General features: G+C 46.2%; 1 protein-coding gene across 6 annotated transcripts in view; it reads right to left on the bottom strand.

Moving 5' to 3' along the window:
* The window catches only part of NAA16 (N-alpha-acetyltransferase 16, NatA auxiliary subunit), a 2,654,788-nt gene that overhangs the window by 1,138,893 nt on the left and 1,496,783 nt on the right, over positions 1 to 19,112 (bottom strand). For all 6 annotated transcript variants that reach the window (XM_069640524.1, XM_069640525.1, XM_069640523.1 and 3 more), the window contains exon 9: positions 16,126 to 16,232. In XM_069640524.1, the coding sequence (XP_069496625.1) occupies positions 16,126 to 16,232 (107 nt within the window). The remainder of the gene's footprint in view (positions 1 to 16,125; positions 16,233 to 19,112) is intronic.

Here is a 19,112-nt window from a genome sequence, read left to right as displayed (position 1 = left end):
TATCGTCCCTGTCCTGTGGGACGGTAGGATAAGCCGTCTTGACATCGGTAGAAGATGCTGCCTATACCACCAGACTTTCTGGGGATGGGTGTTTTGACAAAAACTCCGGGTCTGTAGAGGATACCCTGTATTTTGTAGACAGTTTTTTATTTACTGCCGGGACGACATCTGGGGTTTCCCAGTTCGTCATAATCTTCCTCTGAAGAGCTTTATGAAAAAGCACCACAGGATCCTCCTGTGGGCCTTTGTCAAGAATATCGGTGAGGTCATCTTGTTGGAAAGATTGTGAAGGTGCAGACCACCCCATAAACTCTGTGATCCTGGCCATTAAGGCTCTATAGGGGGTTTCAGCATGCTCCCCCGGGTCTGGCTTAGCAAACTCCACCTCAGGGGAGGTGTCTAACCCACTTGCCTCATGTAAGGAATCATGAAGATCCTTTAACCTCCGTTCTTCAGAGGAAAATTCCTCTGTAATTGGGGTTACAGGTCCCTGCAACTCAAATGTGTCTTCCTGTTCAGACAATTCACCCTCTTCCATAATTGAGGACATAGTTCTCAATTGTTCTGAACTCATAAAGGGTGTAAACCCCATTTCTAAGGCAGAGGGTGCCGAACTTGTCATAATCGGCCTCGAAAACGTCGATGTCGTCGACGCCGACGTCGAAGGCTTCGAGCGTGGTGTCGAAAACAAAGGCGGAGGCCTCGATGACCTCGACAGAATTGGGATTCTGCTCGACAATCTTGAAGCCATCGTCATCGAGGACCTGGGGATAGTCACTGGGTGTGTCGTAACCATGACTTTTCTTGGCCTTGACGCCGGTGTCGACGCTGGCGTCGAGTCGACAGACCCGTGTGTCGAAGGTCCCTTCGACAACGGCGTCGAAGACACCGACCTCGGCGTCGACGGAACCTTCGTCGACGGCGTCGACGGAACCTTCGAGGAAGGTTTGGAGGTCATAGTCCTACTCGAGGGTTCGAGACGCGCTCGAGAGGTTTCCTTGGCCGGGTACTGCGACTCGCAGCGTTTTTGACTTTCGGGTCTTTCGACCAGAGCATCGCTCTCGGCAGTCTTCGAGGGGGCGAGGCCGCTTTCTCGAAGGCGCTCATCATATTTTTGCGGAATTCCTCCCATTCAGCCCGGGAACTATGTTTCGTGGGGCAAGGGATTCTCTTTGGCGAAACAGAGGAAGACAGAGAAGGGGATCTTCGACGTCTCCTCTTCGAGTGCTTCGATCTCGAGGAGTGATGGGACCCACTCTGAGACCTAGAGCGCGAATGGTGACGAGGAGACGAATGTCTCGACTTCGTCGACGAAGAAGAAGCTTTAAAAGTCTTACCTTTCTCCAGCTTCCCCCTACGCTCCTTCAGGGCCTTAGCTGTCATGGACATATAGTCCTCGCACTCCGAACAATGGTGTTCAGCTCCCAAACACCACAGACAAACTCTGTGAGGGTCAGTCAGCGACATCTTTTTCCCACAATCTCGGCATTTTTTGAAGCCGGATCGAGGAGTTGTCGTTTCCGACGAAGAAGCCATCGAGTACGGATCGAATAACTCGAGGTAAATAGGTTTAACCCGACAAACTGAGCAATGGTATTCAGAGGCACTGAGTAAGCGCGGAAAAACGGAACTGAGCAACGGACGCTGCGCGTGGCCTTTATAGGCAGGATGACGTCGACGTCGATACGGCGGCTGTCGAGGGACATCGACTCGGAGGACGTCGACGCGCAGCGCCCTCTAGAGAGAAAAAATTTTCCGAGGCCAGCAGAGCTGGAAGGAGATATCTAAGATGAGGAATACGTCGGAGGACACAATCCCTTCGAAAGTGACTTATTGGAACCATGGCTAAATAGAATACCCTACTGGAATACACAAAAGATTTTTTGAACAAGCGAACAAGTGTGGGACCCTAGTAGCAAATACACTTCAGGTAAAGAGAACTAAGGAATTTATTTAAACTATCACGTGGGAGGATGGAGGGGGGGGGAGTACGTTCTGGAAGGAAATTTTCTTCCAAGTTATATAGATTCTTCTATAGCAATGAAACATTTCTAGCGTTGAAGAGGGACAATACCTTGAGGACATTCATATACACTCTATTACCTTTACTCAAAGAAGAACTGAAATGCCCCATTATGCCATCTGGATGCAATCAAATTGATTAGGCTTAACAATCCTGCAGGATTTAATACCTTGTCCACTGAAAAGATACCAGTCGTTTAATCCAACACGAGAGCCTTATTTAATTATTTTTGGCAAAAGGGACTTATTACACCTAGCATGGAAGAACTGCACATTACTAGCAGATCTAAATTCATACTAATGCTAGGTTGAAACCGTGCTATTGTGACATGTATATGACATTGATAAATGTGAAAGCCAAAATCTTTAATGCAATACTGCAAACCATACAGTACCACCACTCGTTCCATCTTACAGAACCTAAACAATCATACCTTATTCCTAACCATAATGTGACTGATAACACTAGACTAATTCTTCATATTGTAGATGAGGTTCACAGGTCACACAGCTATTCAGTCTATCTTTCTTTAGATAATGAAAAGACATGTGATCAATATAACTGGGCATTTATAGTCAGCTACAAAATGTGGATTTTAGTAGGGTGATCATGGTAAATCACCAATCCCACAAATTTAGAGTTGCAGCAACCTGTGCCTTCTCAGCTCTGTTCAATTTACAGATTGGCACCAAGTGAAGGTATACCGTTTCTCTTTTCTTTACTCTCATTTTGTTGTAGCACATATCCAACAAGAGGGTGCTATATTTAAGAGCTGCGGTGAGGAGGAAAGGAGCAAAATTGTGACTCTCTGCAGATTCTATACTATTAGTATCCGAACCCAAGAACTCCTTCCATAACATTCTTCATGAAATTGAAGCCTTCGCAGAGGTCTGTGGTTTTAAGAAGGATAGATAAAAATCCAAAATACTGAACCCAATACTTTGCAATCAAGAGAAGAATAAGTTACTTAACCCTGGTAATGTTCTTTCAATTGGATGTTCCTCCCACGTATATCTCATCTTCTGAAAGATATCCTACCAGCTCAGCTGCTTTGGAAATCATTTTCGGCAGAGGGCACTGTGCGTCGATGTGGTGTCATGGTTGGTATATATAGCACACACAGCGCCCATTGGCTTCAGTTCTGTTTTTACACCTTCCTCTTATAGAATACCAGCATCATTGAGTACCAGACTCTGAAGGAGCGTAAAGTGTAATGCCTGGAAATTTTACAGTGGGGTAGGTTGGGAGGGGTGACGAGGAATAAGTGAGGACCATCCAATCGAAAGAACGTTACCATGGGTAAGTAACTTGCTCTTCGAATGGATTGTGTCCTCCAATGTATTCCTCATCTTTTGATAGACTCCCAAAGCAGTGTTGTTTTTTGGAGGCAGGAGTATGAATTTCAGACTTAAGATTTGTCATGGATTGAATGTAGGCCAACTTTTCCAAATCCTCCCTCCTAGCTAGAGTATGAATCCAGAAAGTAATGTTTAGTAAACGTGTGAATGGAAGACCAAGTGGTTTCCGCACAAATGTATTTTATAGGCACCCCTTTTTACAGAGCAGAAGATGTTGCCATGCCCCTTGTGGAAGGAGCTCTCAGGCCTTCAGAGGGAACTTTTCCAGCCACTCTGTAGCATTCTGTAACAGCAAGAATTATCCATCTGGACAACGTTTTTTTTTGTATCTGGAAGCCCCAGGTTATGTCAAATGTACCCGATGAAAAGCTGTCCATGCTGTCACATTTCCACCATCCTTGAGATATAAAAACTCAAAGCCCTTCTGGCATCGAGCCTATGTAGTCTTTCCTCTTCGTTGCTAGGATGAAGAGGCAGAGAAAATGGTGGTAGTAACATTTTCTGGAATAAAAGAAAATCCAATTACAATTTTAGGCAAAAAATAAAGTTTATCCCCAAGGACAACCTTGTCTTTATGAAAAATAGTAAATGGAGGCTTGCTAGATAAGACCTGCAACGCACATGCCGGCTGATGTCAATGCAACTAACAGAATGGTTTTAACACATGCTCTGTGTGCCCCTAGTAAAAAGAGCCAGAGCAGGTGGATCCACCTTCCCAAATCTCGCACCCACACACTGGAATGCCCTACCTCCCACGCTCAGAGGTGAGGCCTCCCTCATCTCCTTCCGCAAAGCTATGAAAACTATTCTCTTCACATAAGGCCCCTCTATCAGCCTTGAATACTAACATCTGATCCATTGCATAAGCTGTACTGGTGGAATTATGTACTGATCTGTACTTTTGCACTGAATTGTAAGGCGCCCTACTACTGCTACCACTTATGTAACCCTATAACTAAACTCTTGCAAGTAACAGCACCTCTATGCCCTTGAACTGTTTGCGCGCTATATAAATGTAACAAACAAATAAATAAATGTTAGTAACCTTAAGGGGCATGAATAGCGTGGCTCAAAGGGAGTGCACATTAGACATTTCAACACAAGATTGAGATACCAAACTGGCACTTGAGAAGGTGTAGGAGGGAACACGTTGGTGAGCCCTTTAAGGAACTGAATGATTAAGGGCATCTTGAAATAAGATACCTCTTCAGATGTGCGCTTGCAGATTGAAAGCGCTGCCAAATAACCTTTTATTGTTCCAATCTGGAGCCCCAGATTTGCCAAGTGTAACAAAAAAGAGAACACCATAGGTGTATTGCACTGAAAATGACCCACATTCTTTTCCCTGCACCAGCTGCAGAATTTGTTCCAATGGCAGCAGCGAAGGACTTTGTTGCAGGCCTTCTGGCCGAAAGTAAAATCTCCACTACGTCATGCGGGAGGACCCAATGTTTATATCTCAACCTCTCAGAAACCATGAGTGAAGGTTGAGTGTCTTGACCTCTGGATGGAGAACCTGGCTGCCCTCTCGCGAGAGCAGGTACTCCATTTGTGGAAGAAGGTCTGGGTACCACTTCGTTCTAGCCAAATCCGGAGCAATTAGGACCATGGATTTCCCAAACTTTCTCACCCTCCTGATCACGTGAGGAATGACGAGGACTGGATCAAACACGTACATGAGCGGAAACACTCAGTCGACAGGAAAACATCTCCCAGAGCTCCTCTTGGGGGAAATTCCCTGGAGCAGAACAGTTCACACATCCGGTTGACACTGGTCGCGAACAGATCCACTTGAGGGGTTCCCCAAAGGGTGAAGATCTCTTGAAAGACTTCCTGAGCTAGTTCCCACTCATGGGAGACTGTGCTCTGCCTGTTGAGAGCATCCGCTGGCGCGTTCTTCTCTCCAACTAGGTGAACTGCTGATAAGGAGATTGTTACGGTCACCTGGTTCCCACAGGGGCGTCGATCGGACCCGGACAGCTGCGGTCTCCACCAACGTGATGCGTAGTGCAGAGATGACAGTCTGGACTGGCCCGCCTAATCTTGTCTGCTGGACTCGTAGAAGTATTTTCCTGCAAGTGGAGAAAGGGATTTAGCCACCCGTGGACTTTAGTGATGGCCCCCCAACTGTTCTCGTTCTCCCCACTAATCACCTCCGATATCCCCTCTTGGTAACCTTACCTTATGTTTTTAAATGATGAGCTCTCCATCCTGCATGGGATGCAGGGGCGCATAGATACCAGTTACTTCACTGGTTTGAAGGTACTGGAGGAGTTCCGGAGGAATATTGACTCCAGTGTCTATAAAGTTCAAAGAGTTCAATATGTCCGATGTTCACTCTTGTTCCATTCCCTCGTTAGGTTGCAGCTGGGACCAAAAGAATATTGCCTGGAGGCAGCTGATGGTGTTCAGGTAAGAGTCTGTATTACCAAACACTGTCCGGTAAAAGTTGCATGAGTTTAACTTGCTGTTTTCTCTCCCTTTATAGGTGTATCACAGGAAGATGTGGCGAATTAAAGGATAATACCGCCGGTGGTAAAGCAGGTAAGCCTATGGTGGCAAGAGATTGTCTTTGTCGGTTTTCTCGACTCACCCTGTTATTCCTTTTGTTTTCCCCCCAGGTGATGGGTTTCGATGAAGAAAATGATGGAGGCAGCGCCGAGTCGCAAGATGGGGTGGCTGGTGAGTATAACGTGGCGTTGCTGCTGGCGAAGCGACGCGTGCTTAAATAATGTCCTTTCCAGGCTCGGAGCTGTGCTGGGTCCGGAATCAGGTAAGGAATCAAATAATGTCCGTGATCTAACCTCTTCTCCTTTCTTTTCCTTTTGTCTAGGAGCTCCGGATTCGAGGCAGGCGTGGCAGAAGACTGGATGCTGACTTGCAGACACAGTGAGCATTACGCTGCTGGATGCAGAATAACACAAAGCATTGGCTGCTGTTCGGGCGTGGTTTAAATAGCCTGCAAAGTAGTCCCAGGTAAGAAGTTCCCCAGAACCACACCCGAGTGAGAAATAGTCCCTGTAATAAAATAGTCCCATCCAGGCCTCATGTTGGCTTGGACTCATTTGCAGCATGGTCTGCATAAGGTAAGTAAAGTCTATGAGCCTGGCGCCTATGGCGCCAGGACTGATTTCTATGATGAGCCTGGGGTTTTAATAAGTATCTGGATGCCTGCTCCCGGGGCTGATGGACTCGATCCGGATGCCCAGGGGGAAGGCATCATGACAGAGATTCCTTCTTGGATTGCCCAGGACTGGAGCTGCATCGCCTCTCTGACCAGTGGAAGTGAAACTACATTCTTTCCCTGTACAGAGGGCAGAAAGGCCTTCAGCGCAAGTCTGATCGCCCTCAGTTCTAAAAGATTGTTGTGTAGCTTGGATTCCGATAGAGACCAATGACAGCTGATTGTCAGATCATTGGCATGACCTCCCCAGCCTGTGAGTGAGGCATCCGTAACACCGTTATCTCCGGCCATGGTTGCAAAAAGCTTCTCCCTTCAAAATATTGTTCTCAGAGGCCCACCACAGGAGGTCCTGTGCAACCCTGTTCGGTACCTGAAAGGTACGACAACTTGCTCGAGATTGAGACCACTGTGTCCCAAGAGCCCATTGAAGGGATCTCATTCTCAGGCGAGGCTCTGGCACCAGAAAAATGCAGGATGCCATGGGGCTGAACAACCTCAAAAAGCTGAAAGTGGGATGACGCTGGGCACTCTGGAATTTTCTGACCATCTGCAGAATGTGTTGAGCCCACACCTCGGGTGGCAAAGCTTTTCCTAAGGATGCATCCAGGACCTCTCCAATGAACTGAAGCCTTTGAGATGGTATCATGTGGGACTTCTTGTAATTGAGGGAGAAGCCCAGTCTGTGAAGAGAGTGACAGGTTATGCTGAGATGTTCCAGGGCCTGTTCGGGATAACGAGCCCTGATCAGTCAATCATCCAGGTTGGGGTAGATGTGAATCCCCCTCTCTTCAGACTCGCTGCCCCTACCGCCATCAACATGGTGAAAGCACTAGGCGTGGAGGTCAGCCAGAATGGCAGAACTGTTCAAGGGAACCACCAACGGCGAACCTCAGGTACTTTCTGTGCCTGTGATGGATAGGCACATGAAAGTAAGCATCCTGAAGGTCCAATGACACCATCCAATCCTGGAGCTGGAGGGACTGAAGGATCTAAGAAAGGGTGATCATTTTGAACTTGTTCAAGCATCTCATGTCCAAGATGGGTCTCAATCTCCCATCCTTCTTGGGAATTAGGAAATAGCGTACCACCCTTTGTTCCTCTCTGTCATAGGTACTGGTTCTATATCACCTTTCTCTAGCAGGTTCAAAATCTCCTGCAAAAGAAACAGAACCGGAACTTTGGACGAGTGGCTCTCCCGTGGATGATCATGGGGCCTTTTTGAAAAAGGGAAGGCAGTAACCCTGGGCTACTGTTTCCAATGCCCACACATCTGAAGTAATACCTTGCCATTCTTTCAGATGCTGTGAGAGTCTGCCTCGCACTGGGGTCTTGTGGGCTAAGGCCTCAGAGAGGTTTTGAGGCGGCTGAAGCAGCAGCTGATGGCAATGTAGACGTTGCTGGGGCGGAATTTGTACCGCTACCTTGTCCAACACGAGGGAATCTTCTTTGGCCCCTTTGACCTGCAAGTCCTCTCTCCCTTCCAACTGAGGAGTAGAAGCCAAAGGACCTACCAAGATCTTCCACTGGGGTGTGATGGCGTGCTGCCAAACAGCTGAGTGCCGTCAAAGGGCATGTTGAGGAGCCTAGTCTGCGCATCCGGTGCAAAACCCGACTTCCTCGACCATGCAAATCTGCGTATTAAAGTGCTTGCCACCATGGCCCTGCTGATGATATCAGCTGAGTCCAGCCCTGATTGAAGAGACTCACACATAGCTCCCTTACGGTCTCTTACAATATTCAGGAAGCCATCACTTTCTTCCCCTTCGGGAATATGATCAGCCGCCATTGCTACACATTCCCACAGGCTGATTGTGAACTTTGCTAGGGAGAAAGTGGCATTTGCTAACTTGAGAGCCATGCTCCTGGCAGAAAATACCTTTCTGGCCCAAGCGTTGAAACGCTGATCCATCCCAGTCTGATGGGATGGTTCGGTATGCAGGCTGTTTAGAATTAGATGACACTGCTTGAACCATCAGGCTCTCTGGCGTTGGGTGCCTAGATAAGTAGCTAGGATCGCTATTTGAAGGCATATGGTTTTTGGTTAGGTTCTTATTAACCACTGGACTAGATTCTGGAACCTCCCAATTTGTCATAACCCTTTTTTGGAGGGCAACATGAAAAGGAAGTAGGGGACCCTTCTTTGGACCTTTGTCAAGAATGTCTGTTAGGTCGTCTTGCTGGAATGGTGGTGCAGGTCTGCCTCATCCGAGAAAATGAATAACCCTAGTCATAAAGCTGCCTATAAGAGGCATCAGTATGGTCTGCCAGGCCTGGTTTGGCAAACTCAAGCTCGGGTGATGCGTCAATCCCACTAGCTGTTTGAAGATTTTTATTTTCATCTTTTAGCCTAGACTCTTCTGAGATAAGAGCATCTGGAACATTTGGAGTGGCAAACTCCAAACCAAAAGGTCCGACTCCTCTTGTTCCACATAAATAGAGGTTCAGGATTTGAAAAAATCCTTCCTTGGCAAAGGTTTGCATGAATTGCCACTTCCTTTGCAATTACTGGTGTTTTCAGGGCAAAGGCTTTGATGGCTTCGACAGTAATGGTGTTGATGGCCCTGGAGCCAATGGTCTTGAAACTAATGGTGTCAATGACTTAGACTATTTATGCGTCGATTTAGGTGTCGACGGAACGCTCAAAGGGCTTGACCCTCGACTTGATGGAGTCTTTGATGGTTTTTCATTGCGTCAAGACCTCGACTGTTCTCGGAGGGTCTCCGGCATAGGTCCCGGGCTCCAAGGCACACAGGATTTGGCCTTAGCTCGTTGTTGGCTTGACAGGAGCATAGCTTTTTTCAGTTTCAAGGGGGTCGGGTATCCTTCTCCAAAGTTTTAAGCATTTCCTGTCTGAATTCCTCCCACTGAGCTGGAGTGGAGGATTTGGTTGGCAGGCTATACTTCTCTCGGGAGAAGAAGAATAAGTAGAAGGCGATCTATAGTGCCTTTTTTTCGATTTCCTCGATGAGGACGAAGAATGGCGCAACCCGCTGCTGCTAGAGCGTGAATGTTTCTTCGATCTTTTACTTCAAGGAGAGATGTCCCTCGACTCATTCAACAATCATTTCTTCAACATAGTCGTCGGGGGGGATTTAGTTGGTGGCCTACCCACTGCTAATTTCCCTTTACACTCTTTTAGAGCCTTACCAGTCATGGACTGACAGGGCTCACAGTCTGCCATCCTTTGCTCCATGCCAATGCACCTAAGATACACCCGGTGAGGATCCGTGAGAAACATCTTGGCGCTGCAGTCGCTCTTTTGACATTTTTTTAACCAGGTTTTCAGGGTTGATGGATTTTGAGACAAAGTCATCGTACTCAATCACAGTTCTAAGCAACCGAAGCTTACCGTATTTCTCGAAGCATTAGCTCTCACAGAAAAACAGAACTGAAGCCAGCGGGTGGTGCGCGCGCTATACATACCGACGTTGACGTCGACCCTGGGATGGACGCCATCGAGGGACATCAAGGTCGACTGCATCGACGCACAGCGCCCTCTGTCGAAAATGTTTTCCGAAGCAGCTAAAGCTGGAAGGATATCTATCAAAAGACGAGGAATACATAGGAGGACACAATCCATTTGAACGCTAGTATGGCACAGATAGTCGATATACATTCGGCAGCCAAGAGCCTGAAATAACTGGGTATTTACCTGATAAGTCATCACTCCTCCCTGCATATGGCAACATACCCACAGTGTTTAAATATATTCAACACCACCATCATAGATGGAAAGGCATGTATATCACTTGAGCATGGAGCATAGCAATTATAACAATGAATGTCTTCTGGTTGCTGTATTCCTTTCACAATCTGCCAATTTTAATCCCAAAAAAGAGATAATCAGACTTCAGAATGCTTTGCTTAATTAAATTCAAATTTCAGGGAAAAAATGAGGATGCATAAATGAATAGGTGGGTATGAGATGCCTAGACATCCATGGATATTTTAAAGTAGTGTAGCTCAGAATTATGAGGGAACAAAGAAAGGGCAGAGCCAGAATGTATTTACTTTAAATGGAGCAGGAGGGTATGTACATTTGGAAACAACACAGTCTTTTGAAACTTTTAAAATCCAAAGCACTTAACATTAATCCTCTCACCAAATTAATACTAAGTATGGGGAAAAGTGAGTTTGAAGGGTCAAGTTACAACTTTCCCACCTTCTTTTTTGCCCCTGAATAACCCGTACATAACCCCAGGTTTGGATGTTCGTAGCGTCTCCAAATGGAAAATGATAAACTGTCATGAACTGGGTGACCTCTTCTCATGAAACATTATAAACATCTTAGGAATGCAAGTACAATTTTGGGTTTCTGAAAATGACAGGATGCAATATATCAAGCTGTGTCATTGGGCACTTCAAGTGACTAATATAGGGAGGATCTAGGCATTTGACCATTTGATGCAAATATTCTACAATCAACAAGTTCCACCAGGGGCCTAAACCTCCCCTTTATAGAGACTCCAACTCCACCAGATGCATGCCCTCACAGAATGTGCATGAATTCCTATGGGAGGGGTCCTCTTTGGAGCTCTGTAAAATCGTCAATATCCACCTACATCCACCTAGTTATCTTTGGCTACTCAGGGAAGAATCTCCGAAAGTAAATAGAGTCGGTGTGACCTCCCAACATCTTTAGTTATCACTACAGGATCCTTATAACGTCTGGTCAATGGAATATTTTGTCTGCCTCCAACTGAAGACTGGAAAAGTCAGCAAATCTCCTGATTATTGTGGAAGGCTTTTACTAATAACAGCAGTGTTTTGCAGGCACCTAGCTTGATAGACAGATGCCATGAACTCAAATGTGTTGTTCGTTAGAGCTGAAAAGACTACATTCAGGTGCCACACAAGGTGCAACCTATTAACCAGTGGGAAAGCCTGCCAAGCCTCTCTGGGTGCCTTTTCTCCAATGGATTGTTGCAGGAAAAGACAAAAGTCTCAGTGTCCATGTGCCCCGATAGGTTAGGATGGTATACACTTGTATGCCGACTGTACCAGATGGGTGGAAAAAGACAAAACATTATAAAGAGAGCAGTTGAGAAGATCCACCTTCCTCTGCGCTGGTTAATGGCAGAATCGCAACCACTTGGTCTTATATTATATGAGGTACACTTCATGGCCCGCTCAATAACCTGCACATTTTCTTACGATAGCCCCAGGTGGCTCAGCATCAGCTGTTCAGGAACCATGCCGCTAGAGATTGAGGCACTCGGTGGAGGACTAGCCCCAACTGCTGCAAGAACATGTGGCGGTTTGCCTCCAGAGCGCGCTCTCCCTATACTGCAAGCAGAGTCGGGCCTGAGAACTACACCCTGGAAGGCCATGAGGCAACCACCACGATCATACACTCACTCGATGACTAAAACCAGCTGATCAGCCTCTGGAGTCGGGGAGTTGGAGAAAATGCTTAACAGCTCAAATGGTTCTACCCTCTCAGGAATGTATCCCCCAAAGACCTCTTGTCCTGCCCCATCTGCAAACCCCCAGGAAAGTAAGCGTAACTGGGGCTCCTGACAGTAAATTCCATAGCAAACAAGTCCACCACCTGGCAACCCCAAAGATCAAACAGCATTTGATTGTCTCGGGTCCCATTCATAGCTTACTCTGAGACTGGGGAACCTGTCTGTACCGGTGTTGCATTCTCTAGGGTCATGAATCGACCTGAACGTAATCCCCTGGGCAACCGCCTACTTCCAAAAGTCAACCAGCATCATGCACAATGCAGGGGACATGGTTCCCTACCTGTTAATAAAAACATGGAGGTCATGCTGGCAGAAATGTGGCCTTAAGTTTATGAAGGTTTTTTGTGTCTCTCCCTTCCCAAACCCAACCAGAGGCAATGCACATAGTGAGACCACACATAGACCCTAGCCCCTGAAATAAATCTGTCACCACAGTCATGTGAAGGGCCATACTGATCAGGTTTGCTCATCCTGCCACCAGAGCAAGTCCTCCTTCAGCAAGGGAAGCCACTATATATTTAGCTATAAGCAACACATTTGGAGCCCGGCCAAAAGGACTGTGAGGATGCATGCAGCTAAAAGTCCCAGCAGATGCTGGAACCACCACAGTGATGGGACCAGCTTGGTAAAAAAAATGAGTTATTGCTCGAAGGATGCCTTTCTGCCTTAAGTGTCAGGAACACATGCTCCTGTAGGGTGTCCCATCTAAATCCTATGACGGTCAAGGGTTTCATCAGTGTCAGAGCTGACTTACAGACGGCTATCTAGAATGCTACATCTCTTCTGGCAACCTGGCCTTGGCCAGGCAGACGTCCGGGAAAACATCCCAGCCCACTGCTTCCCAACAAGACCACAACGGCATTCATAATCTTGGGAAATAAGCTAAGTGCTGCGTATATCCCAAAATGTCAGGACTCTGCATTGAAAGTGCATCCCCATCACAGAGAAGATTAGGAATTTAAAATGTGGTTGCCAACTGGAACATGTAGATAGGAGTCTTTACGGCCATGGGTACAGAGCCAGTCCCGAGAGCAGAGGGATTCTGCAATCTGGGATTGCGTCACCATCTTCAATTTCTCTACAGAAGGAAAAGGTTGAAAAGTGAGAGGTCCAGCACAGCTTACAGGCCTGCCTCGTTCTTTTGCGGAACTGCGGGAATTCTTGAATAGAAGCTCCTACGTCTGTCTGAGGGGCCAAAGTGGAACATACTCCACTGGTCAGGACTATCAGTTATGCTAATTCCAGAAGCAGTACTAGGGACCCAATTTGTAACAGCAGCGGGAACGGCAGGGGAGGAGAAGGGATGGGGTAGGCAGATTCCTGTGGAAACCACTGAAAGAAGCCAGTGTACAGTGAATAGGTGACGCCAATGCACCAAGAGCAGAGTAGGTCTGCCTCTGGCAGGGGAATCATGACCGTCATGTTATCTTTGGCTGTTAGCAGGATAAGGGGGGAGGAGGCAACCACTCTGGTTATCTAGCCCTCCATTTCTGGCATTCTTGGAAGCCACCAAATTGCCGGAGTCTGTTCTCTCCTCTGCCTTGAGCTTGGCTGAAAGATTTACCAGTTGGCGTTGACAATACTGTGGAAGAATTCACCATCTGCAAACTAGCTTTTTTCATTGCAGTTTATACTCCACATCAGTCATGAATTTGATAGAGTGCATCCATGTCAACATCTTCATATATGTGCAAATACAAATACTGTGGCTGGAGGTATCAATATGGCCTACCAATGAAATTGAACAGGTCAAGCACAACCATTTTCTCAACCATTTTGCCTCAGCAAGGCCATCATTGAAGGCTGCCTGACAATCCGTTGGCTGGTCCAAGAGGATTTTTGAGATCTTGCACCATACATTTCGGATCGACAAAGCTAGTATAACAGCCACATCCACCTGGCGGAGATGCAGGAGGGGTGTTTGAATAAACTTTATGGCCGAACACCTTGAGAAACTTCTCCTTGCTCAGTACTGAAGAAGAGGAGGAGATGGAGGTAGAGGACTCAGCCTATGAGGCAATCACTACTACCAACAGTGAGGCTAAGAGGACACCAGTGGTCCTTCCACTCCTGTCTGTAGCGAGGTTCCAGCATTTTACTCACCGACTGGCAATAATGGGTCATTTGCCAAATTCTCTTTGCAACTGCTAAGAAGTCTTAGTGCAGCAGAATTCCAGAGTGACCTGAAGGCTGCATAGCCACAATTTCAGCCAGCACACCACCCCTCAGCCTCTATGAATTATCCTGCTGAGGCCCCAGGCAAAGAAAACTCAGCTAGGTCCTCCAATTTATCATGGAAAGCTTTAGCGGACAAAAGGAAATCTCTCCCCCTCCCTTCCTTCATCAATCATGTCAAGCACTTGAGTAATCAGTGAGTCACCTGCACCTGTGGTGCCAGTGTGCATAGGAGAAATGTCACCCGCCGGGGCAGAACACGGGTTCACTGCCGATTGAATATCTGGAGTCGGTAACAGGTCTTGGGGTGCTGAGCTACCAATGTTTGCAGAGGCTGTGACAGTGGCATGGTGCCTGAGGCTGGGTAGAATAAGGCTGCACCTGAGGCTGGATACGTACTGGCTGTTGTGGAGACCCAGCACAAGGCTGAGGCTTCCGGAGCTCATACTGCCATTTTCAGCCCTTTGAGTTTGTTATTGGGGGAGATTCCTGGGATACTAGATACTTAGTGACTGAGGATGAGGTCCACATCGCGATGGATGGTACACGCTGAGCCTGGCCACCCTGATACAAAGACACCTTTGAGTATCATATTACCAAAAGCCCCACCCCTTTAAGGTCATAACTAGAATTTTACTCCATAGTGTCTTCCTCTTTCCTCCATATTGGTGCCTTTTTTGCATTGCAGAAAAGGAGCATTTCACCCTTTAATTTGCTGGCATGAATGGACTAGTGGTGCTCCACTACCCTCTCTGGAGCCAAACCTCAGACCTCTTTTTTTCTGTGGCGACAAACGGACGCCTGCACGACTGAGTTTTGTTTCTATTTTTTTTCTCTTAATTTCTTCTTCCCATCTCTTGTGTTCTAGTCCCAACCAGCACAATTCTGTCTTGATTGGGGTTACTAAATGTGTGCCCTGCGAGCGGTTTTTCCCTGCATCAGTCCCCCACACGCTCTTATTAGTGTCTGGGCCTAGACCACCGGTGGGGCTACTTCTCAGCGTATGATGCCCTGACTCCTAGATCTCTAAAGAACAGACATTTCTGGTGGTGTACTTTTTTTTCCAGGTCGCCCCTGGAGCACTTCAAGATATTTGTCCATGAAGTTGGAGATGGTAAATTGAAGGTTCACTGGCTGTGAGGGGTTGCGCAGATCCTTCAACCGGGGCCCATCCTAAGGCCCTGAGGGTTGATACTAGCACTTACAAGAGGAGTATTTGGCCTCTGCTAGGAGGACTGCCTGAGGGGCCTTCCTTCAGTCCCTTTCACCTGAAATGTGTATGAGGGGCCTGCTGGTCCTGTCATCTGGGCATACCTTAGGGCTTGACTGTATGGAAAACGGACTTGCAGGTGTAGGCCCAGGGCTCAGAGCCTCCCAGAGCTTGCTTGGACATCCTGAAGAGTACTGAACCGTGGCTCGAGGGTCCCAGTCAACCTTTCAAAAACAGAGCTCTGACAAGTTCACAACCAGGTGTGAGAGTTTTACTGTATGTGCCTGTAATGCCGAGGCATCTTTAACCAACAAATCTTCGCCATCTGAGATAGCAATGGAATCGGGTGGTCGGGGCGGAAACCAGCACTTTCCTTGCATCCCTTCAGTTATCTCCAGTCCTTGGGTGTCCTGTGGTGCAACTCGTATTCATCAGCCTCCAGTTTACTCTGGTTACAATGTGAGATGTAACCACAACCATATCCAAAACCATCATAATGTACGATTTTCAAAAGAGCCAGAAATATGCTTCAACTTCATTTACTATTCCAGTACATTATTTCTGAGAACAAAGCATCACACAGCCATTATAAAGATACATTCTTACAATAGGAATCAACATTATAAATACAACGATCGTTGATAAAATGAAAGTACCATAAGAATACATTTGGGGGTGGGGGTGGAGGGAAAAATCAAATGAATTACCTTTTCTGCATTGCTATACAAAGATTTCAAAGTAGTAAAAAGAGGTGGACATCCTTTACTGAAATGTACCCTGAGGAATTTATCCATTAGTTCTCTGAATTGGTTTCCTAAAAACAAAAGCACAATTATATCCCAAACAGAAGCTTTTTATGAAGACGAGAACTTGTAAGCATTGATCTGAAGACAAATAAAATATAACGTCTAGAATTCTATCACATTTGTTATGTTAATAGATGCGAAATTTAAAGCCACACATTTTACATATGGCCTTTTCCTACATGAGTACGTCAGCAGCCAGCTACTTAGCAGGCTAAACCTGGGTGCTTTAATTGATATATTTTTTATTTTTGAAACATGCAACTCATGCTTTGGGATTGATCTATTTCTCTGTGAATTATTTTGGGCTAAAAACTTACGAGAGAGCGGGATGCATACGAGAGAGAGAGAGGGGGCGCATACGAGAGAGAGGGGGGTCATACAAGAGGGGGGGCATACGAGAGAGGGGGGGCACAAGACGCAGGCAGGTGAGTGAGCGAGGAAGAAACAGTAGCAGGACTCAGAAGTATATAGGAGGGGTATACCTCACATGACATATCTTCAAGGCAAGGTACCGGAGGCAAAATGGAGAAGAAAAAAAAGATTGCCAATACACAGAAGAGCGGAGATGCTTCAGACACACGAGGCCAGACTAAAAAACAAAGGTGGACAGAAAGACTAGAGACACACTACCCTCTTCCCCTGTCCCAGAGACAAAGACAATAGACAGAAAAGTAGGACCTCAAACACAAGACAGACCGAGAAGGAAGAAGGGTAATATAGAGACTCAACATGGCACAGAGAGTGGAGTAGTGATCAATGAACAAACTAGTGAAAGAACAGCATGCTTGGGCCGGAGCAGGGAAAGGAACAGAGTGGGGAGCAAGTGCCAGGCATAAAATAAAGTATATCATGGATTAGGTCTATAGTTGGAAAAAAGAAAATCAGCAGCCCCACAAAAAATGTCAGACAATGTGTGATTCTAAACACACACGCCACGTGTGTGTATATAAGGCAGGGGAACTAAACCGTACATGTCAGCTACAGATAGAGTACCACCTACATTCACAGAGCCAAACTGACACAGGAAATCATTTACAAAACCCACACTAGTCTAGCACATAGCCCCCATCAAATGCCAAACTGTTCTATAACTGAACTGCAGTTTGGAGAGGTGATCCGTAGGAATGCCATATGGACACACTTCCCAGATATTCAATGACAGAAATTAGCAAACAGGCCCAGATTAAATTACCAATCACCCAGCCCACTCCTAGCCAAAGCTGCACACACTCAGAAATCTGTAAACCTATATGGAACCGCTACTTGCAATTTATTCACACAAGCACAATTCTTGCATATCATCTTACTCAGGCATTCAGCATCCACGAGCATTCACAGACATATATAGAAGGAGGTAGACAAAAACACAAAACTTTAGATCAAGACATGGGTACTTGCACTAACAAGTAATTATGAACGCACAAAACCATTGTTTTAGTATGTTAGTTACTGTGATGTCCGAAATGATTGCCCGGTAAACTTTCAAATTGCTGCATTTTCAGCACACGTTTTGAAGGAATGGGTAAAAAGCCAGATAGCTTACAACCTGTCTTGTATGGTAAGACATACAAAATTCCATTTGTTGGCAAGTCACCAACTGTGCATAGGAGCATTACAAAATTTTCATGATGCCTGCGCCCACTATATGCCAGTATTTGCCAGTGCAAAAAAACATGTTCATGCTGACTGTGTCCATACATGTCCATGTTGGCTGTACCAATATGGAATAAGTTGCCTACCTTTAAAAATTGCCTTCTAACGTTGGTATATTTCATAGATGAACATGCTGTAACAATATTCACCATCATAAGCCTAGGAATACTCTAAAATTAAGCTGTTTCATGGAAAACCAAAAACTGCACTCACTTTAGCGTTCTCTCACGTGTTTTTTGGGTCATTTACCCTCAAGCTAATAGTGGTGCCACCTTAGCTCCACCCCTTTAAGCTATCTTCAGATTCGTATCTCACATGTAACCGTGTGAAGATGAGCCACATGTGGGGCAGATGGAAGGGTTGCATTATGAAAGATACTAATGCTGGAGAACAGGAGATACAGATAAGTAACCTTATCCAGCATTAAATCTTTCGTAGATTCACATGCTGTTAGAATAGATGACAAAGCAGTACCAACATGCATCAACATGTAAAACTGGTAGGAGGAAGATAGCCTACCTTTGGCAAACAGGGTACGAACGACCGCTTATCTAACCCTGGATTCGTCAGCAGAATTCTTTTTAATGCAGTAAAACTTGGTGAAGGTGCACTTAGACATCAACATGGCTGTTCTGCAAATGTTTGCCAGCTGCACTACTGCTAGAAGAGCAGCGGTGGACGAGACTGCTCTCATAGAGTGTGCCTGTAGCCGACCCGGAAGCAGCCTGTTAGCAAGTTGATGGCAGAACAAGAAACGAGCAGAAAGCCATCTGGAAATGGAAACCTTACAGAGGGCTTTCCAGGACCAGCATGCCCCAAACAAACAAACAGATGGAAGGATTTTCGAAAGAGTTGGGTCCGATCAATGTAATGCCTCAGTTCCCTCATATCATCAATGGTGAAGAGAGCGCACAGCAGGCGTAATAGGAAAAGCTGAAGAAAACTGGCAGGACCAATGATTTGAGGTGAAATGTGGACAGCACTTTGGGCATTAAAATAGGGTTAGTCTGATGAAGACTGCTGTTTGACAATGAGGAGGACTTTTGGTATGAGTGGGCCCGGTGAAAAATCATACGGGAACATTCTGTTCTACGGAAACGTCAATGCGTCTCCCAAGCTGACCGGCATGAGGGAAATGCTGGCAAATTCACATTTAAAGGAATCTTTATGTGGTAAAGAGGTCCACTTCCATTGTCCCCCTTCTTTGGAAGACCACTGCCACTTGATCTGGAAGG

The sequence above is a fragment of the Ambystoma mexicanum genome, chromosome 7q (genome assembly GCF_040938575.1).
Source record: "Ambystoma mexicanum isolate Mex_15411 chromosome 7q, UKY_AmexF1_1, whole genome shotgun sequence".
Taxonomy (NCBI): Eukaryota; Metazoa; Chordata; class Amphibia; order Caudata; family Ambystomatidae; genus Ambystoma; species Ambystoma mexicanum.
Note: the sequence above shows the minus strand (reverse complement) of the source record. Positions and strands in the feature narration are given on the sequence as shown.